Here is a 12,474-nt window from a genome sequence, read left to right as displayed (position 1 = left end):
AAGGCCATCCCTTCCAGAGATCCGCAAGCTGACAGCCCTGCACAATAGGGGTGGCAAAGTGGGCCTGGCACAACAGATGAGGGCTGCCAGGGCCATGGGGTCCCCCACCATCGCAGCCAGCGACCCCACATCCGACATGTACGCCCCTGTAGCAAGACATGGCTATCAGGCCAGAGGGCGCCATGCTCAGATAACTTACGATCCTTCGTTGCTGTGTAAGTAGTTCGCTTTTTTTACTTCACATAAGCTCACGACGGAGCCGTGGTAGCCCAGATGATAGAAAGTTTTTTTTTTGACGTGACTTATTATAAATTTGCCGCAGATGGCATTAACTACATGGCCGGACAAATGGGAAGCGCTGAGGGCTCTCACCCGGTACAAAAGACAACAAGCCTGTTGGGCGCAAATTTCGGCCGTTTAGAACCGGGACTGAAAAATGTGGGCACTCGAAGGATGTATCCTTAGCTGCCAGGCGATTCCATTAACTACTTGGCCGGACAAATGGGGAGCGCTGAGGGCTCTCACCCGGTACAAAAGACAACGAGCCTGTTGGGCGCAAATTTCGGCCGTTTAGAACCGGAATGAAAAATATGGGCACTCGAAGGATGTATCCTTAGCTGCCAGGGAATTTGGGTTGAAAGGATCTCCTCATTCCAGTGCTAGAAGACCACCAGGAGCTGGGTGAGATGCCGGCGTGGTTGGAGGAGTGTGGGCAGAACCTGAGGCGCAGCTGCTCCGGACACCCGCTGCCGAGAGACCCGATGAAGCTGTGTGAACGGGAGACCAAGTGGAGCGAGGACTTCTTGGAGAAACTGCATGAGGATTTGAAGAGTAACATAACATCTCTCTCTCTCTCTCTAGTTATAAATAGTATTGAGTATTCGTTACGATGTCACTAACCCACCCACCCTGTATATGCGTCTTGCTGTGTAAACTTCGATATCGCATTTCACGACTGCTTGAAGACTGCATTATTGAATGTGGCGCCGTCTGTTGCATGTGGGCGGAACCAGCGTGCCAACTAGTTGGTTCCGCCGCAGTATGGTGAAAGAATTTTCGTTTTTAAATCACAGAAGCCCGATTCGGTGCGGCAGCAATGTCTGCAGGGCCGCTCCACGTGCTGAAGCCCCGCCGGCTGCAGGACACGCCGCGGCCCGCCACGCCCGAGGTGGAAGCCGTCACCGACTCGGATGAAAACAACCACCAGGCGGCGCTGCTGCTGCAGAGGATCGTCCGCGGACGCGCCGTCCAGTGTCTGGTATGCCAGGGGGGAGTAGACGTGCTCAATAAGCACATAAGCTCGCGACTACCTATATCGCAATTGGGGCTGCAGATAGGGTCGTCTTCGGCCGCGCCGTCCAGGGTCTGGTACGCCGCGTTCACCACTAGGTCAGGCAAATGGGGTCGAGTAAGACGTTCTGGATAAGGACAGAGCATAAGTCCACTAGTTTAGAGCTTATTACACCCACCTGTCCGACAGGCTAGATGTGTCAAGGTCACGGGTTTTCCGATCAGGGGGGCTTTTAAGGCCACATCGAAACAATTTTTGACGGCGTGGGTGTGCTGCCGCCAAAGGATGTTTTCGGGGTACCGAACTGAGCATAGTACCCCGCTAGTCACAAGTTGGTAGTGTGACTAGTAATATGTGGCGCCATCTGTTGCATGTGAGCGGAACTATGTGGCCAACTACTTAGGTCCGTCACAAATTCATTTAAAAAAGCTATATTGCTATTTGACATAACTTGCTATTGTGACACTTACTTTTATATGCGCAAATGTTGAATTACAATATTGCTTCCTTAGATAAATCGCCTTAACTAAATAAAAATTAACAGCCTCCGTGGTCTAGTGGTTAGAGCTCTAGGCTCACGATCTGGAGGTCCGGGTTCGATTCCCGGTGGGGACATTGTCGAAATCACTTTGTGAGACTGTCCTTTGTTTGGTAAGGACTTTTCAGGCTTGAATCACCTGATTGTCCGAAAAAGTAAGTTGATTCCGTGCTTCGGAGGGCACGTTAAGCCGTTGGTCCCGGCTATTAGCCGTAAAAACACCTCCACCAACCCGCAGTGGAGCAGCGTGGTGGAGTGTGCTCCATACCCTCTCCGGTTGATTGAGAGGAGGCCTGTGCCCAGCAGTGGGACGTATATAGGCTATTTATGTATGTTATGTACTTATGTAGATTAATCGCATCGATGTGGCTTTTTTAATTCCCCAGATCGGGTAGTCTAATAGCAAATCGATGGGGCGTAACCATGGTCCGTCGAACAGGTAGGTGTAATAAGTCTTTTTATATTGGCCCATATGTGGTTCATACGCAGTGAACGTGTTAACAGATGTACGAGGGCAGGACCCGTGCAGCGGAACTAACGGAAGAGTTGAAGACCACTCACGGCCTGCAGAAGGAAGACAAGATAAGAATCGCCAAGGAAGAGGCCAAGTCCAGGGATTACAATGCTATGAGGACTGAGCGAGAGAAGAAGGTAACAACCAGTAACAAGTAACAGAAACAGAGACACTTACGATAGGCTAGTTCCCAACTAGTCAAACCAGTTACTTTTTACTAAACGTGAAATTTAAGTACCATGAAATTTGTGTGAAAAAGCAACCTATGACGTCATAGAAAAACGTGACAAAATGTTACTCATATTATTAACATTTTTCTTTATTAAAATTCATTAAATAAGTCAGTGAGCCATGTCAGGGCGCCTTTGGCGGTTCAATCGTAACCCTGACACCAGGGTTGATGAGGTTGGTAATCCACATCACAACCCACACGACAGAAGAAGATTTTTAAATAAGTTACTTAATCTTTCTTAAATAGAGAAAAAAAAAACATTTTTTGTCACCTTTAGATCTGTCTGTCTTTATTTAGCAATCAGCCGGGTCTGCATGACAACCGCGCCGCGCGCGGCGCGAATTATACTGAGCGCTTCGACCAATAAACGATACGAATGCTATCTACGTAGATGGACGTCAAACGGCTATTGGTCAAAGGCCTCGGCATAATTCGCGCCGCGCGCGATTTTACCGTGCAGAGCGTACAGAATTTCATCTTTGACCTAAGAAACTATGCAATGTTTTTAACGTGAGTTATTGTAGATTTGCTGCAGATCGCATTAACTACTTGGCCGGACAAATGGGGAGCGCTGAAAACAACAAATCACGTCAAAAAAATAATATAAAAAGTAAACGTATCTTTCTTTATTTCTTTCTTTCTTGATTTGTTGTTAACATGCGCAGGAGGATGCAGTGACCGCGCTGGTAGATGAGCTGTGCGGTGGTGCGGTGTCTGCTGCGCTGGACTTTTTGGAGAAGGAGCTGAGACGTCTGAAGGAGGAACGGAGACAGCACGCCTTCATCATGATCGCTCGTAAGTATAACATAAGCAGCCTATATACGTCCCACTGCTGGGCACAGGCCTCTCCTCAATCAACCGGAGGGGGTATGGAGCATACTCCACCACGCTGCTCCAATGCGGGTTGGTGGAGGTGTTTTTACGGCTAATAGCCGGGACCAACGGCTTAACGTGCCCTCCGAAGCTCGGAATCATCTTACTTTTTCGGACAATCAGGTGATTCAAGCCTGAAAAGTCCTTACCAAACATAGAACAGTCTCACAAAGTGATTTCGACAATGTCCCTTGTAAGTATACCTCGATGGTAATAGGAATGCGTAGGAACTTGCGCACCTTAGGGAGCGCCTTAACCGTACTGAAAAATACCCCGACAACTCGACTACTCTAACCATCATCACATCATCACTAATTTTAGAGCCACGCTCTTGTCGGTGTCGCATTCTCCATGCTTGTCTATCAAAAACCAATTCCTTCACTTCCTTATAAGACACGACGTTCGCCTTCTCTTTAATCTGTTCCATGTAGGCTCTTCTTGGTCTTCCCCTTCCTCTATTTCCTTGTAGTTTCCCTTCTATGATGTTTTTAATAAATTTAATCAATCAACCAAATTAACTTTTTTTTGAATACGTCAGTGCGAGAGAAACAGATGCGAGAGGCGGCGGAGGCAGGACGCAGGCAGAAGGAGGAGCACCGCCGACGTGAACACGACGAGATGTTCAAACAGGTGCCGACCATACACTTCACTTCACGACTCACTTCACGAGTCACTTCAGGACTCACTTCACTTCACGAGTTACTTCACGGATCACTTCATGACGCACTTCGGGACTCACTTCACTTATCACTTCACTTGTCACTTCATGACTCACTTCGGGATTCACTTCACTTGTCACTTCATGACTCATTTCAGGACTCGCTTCACGACTCACTTCAGGACTCACTCCACGAGTCACTTTACGACTCATTTCAGGACAAGATTTTTATAGAATTGCCACGTCCGATGGACGGGTAATCGACAGTCATAAAATTTATCGAACACACGTAAATTTTAGACAGAAATTTAAAAAGCCCTCCCATTGGCTAATAACCCGACAATTAAGTTGACAGCACACATTAACTCATTCGTTTTAAAATTAACAGCTGTCAATCATTCGTCCCTTTCCTTTTCGGCGGGTAAGAAAATGACATGTACTTATAAGTAACTTAAAATAAAATTAGGAGGCGTCTGCAGGAATCGGGCCCATTAACTTGTGTAGTTACTTGTGAGGGAACTTACATCTTTAAGGCCGCCTGTTGTGCCTTAATGTATCTTATGTGCATTGTACTAAATAAAGTATTTTATCTATCAATCTACTTACCTTTAGAAGCGTGTGCTCGATGGACGCGACACTCATGACCACACCTGGTTTGACACACTGGCGAGCAGGAGAATGAAACGCCATCAAACCGACAACAATCCACCAGTTGGAGACTTCTCCTGCAGAGTGTGCGGTAGAGTTTGCCGCTCTAGGATTGGCTTGCACAGCCATGAAAGAAAGTGCATTTCTTTGAGGCAATGACGTCATAAATCGTCTGAAACAGACGTATAAGGCCAATGATGATGATGACTTACCTTTATAAAGCGAAGGTTGGTGGTAGGGCTGGCAGAGAAAGACCTAGAAGAACGTATACATATTGACCAAATTGGAGATGTCCTTAGAAAAGGTTCAGTACGATCTACTCTGAACTGGGGGGTTAAAATGGCCACATCGAAGCAATTCATGTAAGAATTGCAATTCATGTAATATTGCTATTTGACATTTGTTTGCATCGCATGCAAGTGCGCAAACGCGTCAAATTGCAATATTGCTTTCTTAGATGAATTGCTTCGATGTGGCCATTTTAACTTGTATGTTCAAATTCAAATTCAAAAATATATTTATTCAGTAGGTAACATAGTTACACTTTGAATCGTCAATTTTACATAACGAACGTCTCATCCGCCTAAAACTAGTGCAGCTTCTCACAACCTGTATAGCCGGGGAAAAGAAGCTGCAAGAAAAACCTCGGCACAGGGCCCTAGACGTTCTTTAAAATAAAACATAAAATATTGGTATACAATTGAGTAATTTAGCTGCCTAATATCAGTTCTCAGACAGTTAATCCCATGCATTCATATCTTCTAAATAATCACTAACTTTATAATAACCTTTTTTGTAAAGTTTTTGTTTAACTACTGTCTTAAAACAGTTGAAAGGCAAATTCTGAATGTCAATGGGAATCTTATTGTAAAAACGTATACATTGCCCCTTAACACGTTGCCAGTCCAGTGCCCCCAACGTGGGGGCACCACAAAATATGATGGCAAGTCCGTGCCCCCACGTGTGGGTCACGGGGTTCATATAACTTCGAACTACGTTTTCGGGCTTGGACTTAGGAGTACGTTTATGTAATTTACTGGACTTATCAGCAAAGGATGAAGTCATAGGATGAAAAAAAAACAATACACATTTTGTTTTTCGTGCGGGAAATATGAATTATTTTCTACTGAGTAAGACAAAAACGTTATTTTATTAAAAAAATATATTTATTTATATCAAAATTCCGCGACTTTATAATTTGTCTTCAATATCTTCATTTTCATACAACAGTTTCAATATCTGATATGATGCTTTCAGTGTCCCTATCTTCCAGAATCCTCTGGATATCCCTATCCGGTAAAATAGACATTTTATGCGCAAAAGTGAACGTACTATATCGGAATCAAAACAACAACTGTTTCGAGTCTCAGATAAGTGTGGGAATTATAATAATTGTTGAACTACTCGCAAAGTAAAATAAAAAATTTACTCCCAAGTCCGTGGGGTCACATTATTTCCTCCTCATAAGTCCGTGCCCCCACATGTGGGTCACGGGAAAAACTGCTGAAAACTGAAAGGAAAAATGATTTTTCGGAAATGAAACTTCTTATACGTTGTAGTTACATATAATAACATACGAATTCGACATTATCTAAGTTGGACTTACCGGGTCGAAAAAAAACTTTGTATGGGGACTGTGAACGTGTTAAAAGATTTAGTAATCTTATGTAATCGACTGACTTGTAAAGCAAGTTTATTTGAGTATTTTTGTGTATGAAACGCTTGATGAATGTGGATGAAGCAAGAGAAGTGTGTCAGGAGGGAAGCAAATGGAATTACATGGTCTCTGCTTACTGAAATAAGCGTGAGTTATCTATACTTATCTGCCTTCTCTGTTCCAGGTGCTCGGCGTAACTCAAGACACAGTAGAAACGTACCTCCACAACATCATAATCGAGGGTGTGGCCCTGGGTGCTGAGGCGGAGGCGGTCAAGCGCGCCGAGAAGCAGGCTGACGACATTGACGAGCAGATGCAGGAGTATGAAACCATGTGAGTCTTGAGGCGTTAGTTTTCCTCTAAGACCACGCCCTGAGCCGAGGTTCGCGCCCAACTGGACACCCTCAGGCCTGTTGTCTTAAACGTTGTAGCGGGTGAGAGCTTTCAGCGCTCCCCATTTGTTCGGCCAAGTAGTTAATCCCATCTGCGGCAAATCTACAATAAGTCACGTCCAGAAAAAAAGAAAAAAATGAGGCGTTAGAAGTATTTCTTTTTCTGACGTGATTTACTGTAGATTTGCTGCAGATAGTAAGTAAGTAGTAAATTTTTCATTACCTCTATAAAAATACATATGTAGTATTTGTAGAGGCTAGATAGAACGACGGAAGTGGCACGTTAAGCCGTTGGTCACGGTTACTACTTAATGAGTCTCATATCCCTACTTTAAACGTGGTAAGAACCCGTTATTATGTGTTTTAATTATGATAATTAACCGCGTAAACTTAAAACAATGTATGAATAAAGATATTTCTGGATTTGGACTTTGAGTTTGCTGTCCAGGTCCACGGCGGAGCAGCACGAGCTGGTTGCGGAGCTGGTCCAGCAGTTCCTGCTCCCGGCAGCTCACAAGGCCGCCGCCAAGCACCGCATCGAGTCCATCCAACAAGCCAAACTTGAAGCCGCCAGGAGAGCCATCTTTGGACTACTGGACGAAGCGGAGATCAGGGAACGTAAGGCTCTCGCAAGATGTCCCGGGATAAACACACAATACCACCACAACGGCCCCACAATAGGCTAGTTTCCAACTAGTCAAATCAGTTACTTTTTACTAAACGTCAAAACACGAAATTACTATGGAATTTGTATGAAAAAGCACTCTGTGACGTCATAGAAAAACGTGATAAAATGTCGGACTTATTATTACGTTTTTCTTGATTAAAATTCATAAATAAGTTTAATAGAAAAAAAGAAAATGTTTTTCGTTAGTTTTAGATGTGTCTTTATTTAGTAATCAGAATTTCATAATTTATCTTGAACCTAGTACACGACCCAATACCACCACAACGGCCCCACAATACCACCACAACGGCCCCACAATACCACCACAACGGCCCCACTACGGCCATAATAGCCCCCACTTCCGGCAGACACATCCTAATTTTATTTTAAGTTATACCTGTCATTTTCTTACCCGCCGAAAAGGAAAGGGACGGATGATTGACAACTGTTAATTTTAAAATGAATGAATAACCCGGGCGAATAAAATAGGCATCTCCGAATATTATTATTGCGTATGGCAGACAAATATCCTGCTTGGATCAAATATCCAGCTTAAGCTCCCTTAACCAAGTCTCTGCTGCATCCGTCACACAATGCAGCTCGGCTATACCACCTGGGAACCGGTGCAGAGGGCACTCGTTCACTATGTGAGATATGGTTTGGTCCGGGTGGCCACATTCACAGTATGGTGACTCCTTTAAGCCCCATCTACATAGGTGATGGTTTGACTTTCCATAGTCGGTCCTACACCGGTTCAACCGGTTTAACATGTGCTGTCAACTCAATACAAAAAATGGGATGGTTTTTAAAATTCCTGCCTAAAATTGATGTGTGTTGTGCATACATTTTATGCCTGTGGATTACCCGTCCCTTTCTTTTGCAGCGGATAAGAACATGAGAGGTATAACTTAAAATAAAATTAGGAGATGTCTGCAGGAAGCGAGACTAATGACATAATTTGCGTAAATGACAAATATGAGGGACTTTCCAATCGACGTTCCCCAAAGACACGATAGATGGCGTTGTTCACTTTTAACGTAATAATTACCTATTTTCTCATTGCTGGGGTACATAATTATTCAAAAATGTAATGTAATAGCAGAAGCATATATAAAACTAATTGTTGCTTGATATTTGGATCACATTATGTATAGAATGATGTTGCTACCTATATTGCTTCTGTTTATTTTGATCATGGTGGAAGTTGTAATTTTTTATACTTACATTTTATACATTTATACCCTAATACAAAAATAAAAGATGCATATGTCTGTTATCCATGAAATTAGAAGTTTAAACGGAGAATAAAACTTAATAACGCCATCTATCGTGTTTTTAGGGAACGCCGCTTGAAAAGTGCCTCATTGCATATTGCGTTGTGTTTGGCCTTTTTAGATCGTTTGGCCTTTTTATTTAGACCGTTTGGCCTTTATAGGTCGTTTGGCCTTTTTTATGTTTATTTGGCAACCCTATATCTGACCAGGACATTGCCACTTCTTCTTGCTAATTTCGTCGATTGCTGTCTTCATTTTCAGCGTACTGCACACGATGTGGTGAACCCCTGGACGACCTCTGCCGCTGCCTCAAGTGCCCGATACAGCAGCGACCACAGGAGACCACGTCCCGCGAGGATCCGAGGTGGAAAGCTACAAGGAGTAAGTGGATCCCAAGAATTGGGTACTTGACAGTTTTCTGATAAAAAAGTGTTTTAAAAATTACAAACGCTTATTTTTATACCTCTTAAAATATGTATTTTATTTTGTCGAAAAATCTTTATATAAGTATGTAGGTAATGGGAGGAGCTCGGTGGCGCAGCGGTAAACGCGCTCGGTCTGCGATTGTTGAAGTTAAGCAACTTTCGCAAAAGCCGGTCATAGGATGGGTGACCACAAAAAAAAGTTTTCATCTCGAGCTTCTCCGTGCTTCGGAAGGCACGTTAAGCCGTTGGTCCCGGCTGCATTAGCAGTCGTTAATAACCATCAATCCGCACTGGGCCCGCGTGATGGTTTAAGGCCCGATCTCCCTATCCATCCATAGGGAAGGCCCGTGCCCCAGCAGTGGGGACGTTAATGGGCTGATGATAATGAAGTATGTAATAGAAAAATACATTAAATTACGCGCGAAACGGTTAGAACGTGACATTTTGCCCAGTGACGTCCACATTTCAACAAACAATGAAACTGTCAAACAGTATAACTTGACACCTGACAGATAGTTTTTGTTTTTTTCGTAGACAGGTGGTTTATTTTGTGAAATGTGACGTCACACGAAGTTCAGCCATGGCCGCCCGTGTTTCAAGTCATCGTTTCAGTGTATACGTGTGTGCGTGACTGCGTGAGCGCGTGCGTGCGTGCGTTAGTACGTGCGTAAGTGTATACGTACGTGCGTGAGTGTATACGTCCGTGCGTGCGTGCGTTAGTACGTGCGTATGTGTATAGATACGTGCGTGAGAGTATACGTCCGTGCGTGCGTGCGTTAATAGGTGCGTGAGTGTATACGTGCATCCGTGCGTTAGTACGTGCGTTACTTTATACGTGCGTGAGAAAGCAATATTGCTATTTGACATTTGTTTACATTGCGCACTTACTTTTACATGCGCAAATGTCAAATTGCAATATTGCTTTTTTAGATGAATTGCTTTTACCATGATTGCGACCATGTGTTCGTACAAAATGTGGCATTATTGGCAATAAATTTATCTTATTATTATGTAAATACAGAAGTACTTAGTGTTGTAGTATAAACATGGACCCGATAAGGGCACTGCAGCTGGTAGAGAGGATTTAAACATACTTAATTTTATTAGTCAGTAATAAAATTTATATTTAGGATTAGTTAGAAGAAGAAGAGAGGCATTTTTAAGCAATTGCAATGTGGCGAGGCGTTCTGATGTGTGTTTTTTTGCCAGCCCGCCCAAGACCACGCAGGAGGCCGCTTGGTGAGCGCTTCCCGCCGTCCCATGAGTTCCGATGCATGCTCAACACGCTCGTTGACGAAGGTTTTTTCCACTTTTACGTTTTTTTTTGACGTACTTACTGACTGTATACTGTATGAATCACTTATGTACTTACCTACTGTAGTCATATAATGGCCCCGATTCCTGTACAAACTTCCTAATTTTATTTTAATTTATACCCGTCATTTTCTTATCCGCCGAAAACGTAAGGGACAGATGATTGTCAACAAGTTAATTTTAAGTTTTTTTTTTTGCTAACTTAATTTTTTTTACCGTTTAAGTTTTTCATTTAAATAAATTTAAAAAAAGAATAACCCATGCGAATAAAATAGCCATACCGCTGGAATGCAATCCGTTTGACTGTCTACTTAATTCTGTCGGGTTATTGGCCGATGTAATTTTTTTAGCCGGTTGTTTTAGATTGCTGCTTAAAATTGACGTTTATTCCATAAATTTTATGCCTGACGATTACCCGTCCCTTTCTTTTTCAACGGATAAGAAAATGACAGGTATAACTTAAAACAAAATTTGATGGCGTCTGCAGGAATCGGGGCCAATGAGAGACTTTCCAGGCCGTGTTCCCTAAAATAAGTATAGATGGCGCTCTACAGAGTTGCCTTCGTTAAGCATAGGCGAGCTTATCCCTAATTGGGATTTCCTCCAGCTAACCTTAGACTACCTGAAAGATACTCAGTGGGCCGATGGTAACACACAATAAATGAGTTGTAGCTAAGTATTATAGAAGTTTAATGTTAAAACGATTAGTTTAATAGAATAGAATAGAAAAAGTTTATTATAAAAGGACGCCACATACAAAAAAAAAGACAACAACATCATATCAACAATAATAATAATAAATAATAATAATAATTTTCTTTTTTTATATTTTTTTTATAATAATTTATTTGTCATTTCAGTCGTGGTGGAGTCTCGTCGCGGTGTGAGAGAGAGAGACAGCGTAAAGAGAGAGTACGACCACATTCTGAAGGAGAACATGGAGGTCGAACTGGAGGCCAGAACGATTGTCCAGGATGGTAAGTTGTATAAGTTGTGAGGTTGGTGACCTTCTTCTTCTTCTATCGTGTGGGTTGTGAGGTGAATTACCAACCCCATCAACCCTGGTGTCAGGGTTATTACTGAGCCGCCAAAGGCCCCTGACATGGCTCATGTAACGACTACTTACTTAAGATCAGTAATTAGTAACCGGGACCAACGGCTTAACGTGCCTTCCGAAGCACGGATCATCTTATTTTCGGACAATCTGGGGATCAGCCAGTAATGTCCTGACCAAACTAGGGACCACAAAGTAATTTTTGTGATATGTCCCCATCGGAAATCGAACCCGGGACCTCCGGATCGTGAGCCCAACGCTCAACCACTGGACCACGGAGGTCGTTATATCTTTATTACTTAATTATCTTGGTGTTATAAAAAACATAGAACACGTTCAGCTGCTTGTCTTCCCGGGCATGTCGTAAAAACCGACAGAGGGATTGTGTCCTCTAACATGATGGACTAATGTTATGGGCGATAGGCTGATCCCTTATCACCATATGGTTCATCATATCCAGCTTACGACATCGTATCAACAGTGGCTGCAAGTTGTCTTTAATTACTTGTGGCTCTGCCCACCCCATTAGGGATAACGGGCGTGAGTTTATGTATGTATGTATGTATCTTGGTGTTCTTTCAGCCCTCGACCTGGCGACGGGTGCCAAGCATCTCCCGGTGAAGGAGCGTCAGTACCACCACTTCTTCAAGATGCACAGGGCCGATGCCATCAAACGAACCGAAGCTGTCCATAAAGCCAAATGTAAGTACGATGCAAAAGTCCAATAGGGCTCACAATTTTTTTTTGTGATATGTCCCAATCGTTTTTCGAATTCATGTTTGGATCATAAATGATTATCACGTGCTCAGTGGTGAAGGAAAACATCGTGAAGAAACCCACATAACATACTTACCCGAAATATGCGCCTCGGAGAAATGTGACCTAAACCGTATTGGGCTGGGTTTGCCGTCGCTTGTTGGAAGGTCAAACAGGCAGT

The 12,474-nt window shown here is 43.3% G+C and overlaps 1 protein-coding gene across 1 annotated transcript in view; it reads left to right on the top strand.

Annotated features, from left to right (window-relative positions):
* LOC126378721 (cilia- and flagella-associated protein 91-like) overlaps positions 1-12,474 on the top strand; it is a 30,502-nt gene that overhangs the window by 15,831 nt on the left and 2,197 nt on the right. The window contains exons 10-21 of the mRNA XM_050027102.1: positions 18-215; positions 658-831; positions 1,074-1,258; positions 2,334-2,480; positions 3,241-3,370; positions 3,987-4,078; positions 6,596-6,744; positions 7,252-7,421; positions 9,006-9,125; positions 10,379-10,468; positions 11,344-11,460; positions 12,120-12,239. Coding sequence (XP_049883059.1) covers positions 18-215; positions 658-831; positions 1,074-1,258; positions 2,334-2,480; positions 3,241-3,370; positions 3,987-4,078; positions 6,596-6,744; positions 7,252-7,421; positions 9,006-9,125; positions 10,379-10,468; positions 11,344-11,460; positions 12,120-12,239 — 1,692 coding nt within the window. The remainder of the gene's footprint in view (positions 1-17; positions 216-657; positions 832-1,073; positions 1,259-2,333; positions 2,481-3,240; positions 3,371-3,986; positions 4,079-6,595; positions 6,745-7,251; positions 7,422-9,005; positions 9,126-10,378; positions 10,469-11,343; positions 11,461-12,119; positions 12,240-12,474) is intronic.

Source organism: Pectinophora gossypiella, chromosome 27 (genome assembly GCF_024362695.1).
Source record: "Pectinophora gossypiella chromosome 27, ilPecGoss1.1, whole genome shotgun sequence".
In the NCBI taxonomy this organism is placed as follows: Eukaryota; Metazoa; Arthropoda; class Insecta; order Lepidoptera; family Gelechiidae; genus Pectinophora; species Pectinophora gossypiella.
Note: the sequence above shows the minus strand (reverse complement) of the source record. Positions and strands in the feature narration are given on the sequence as shown.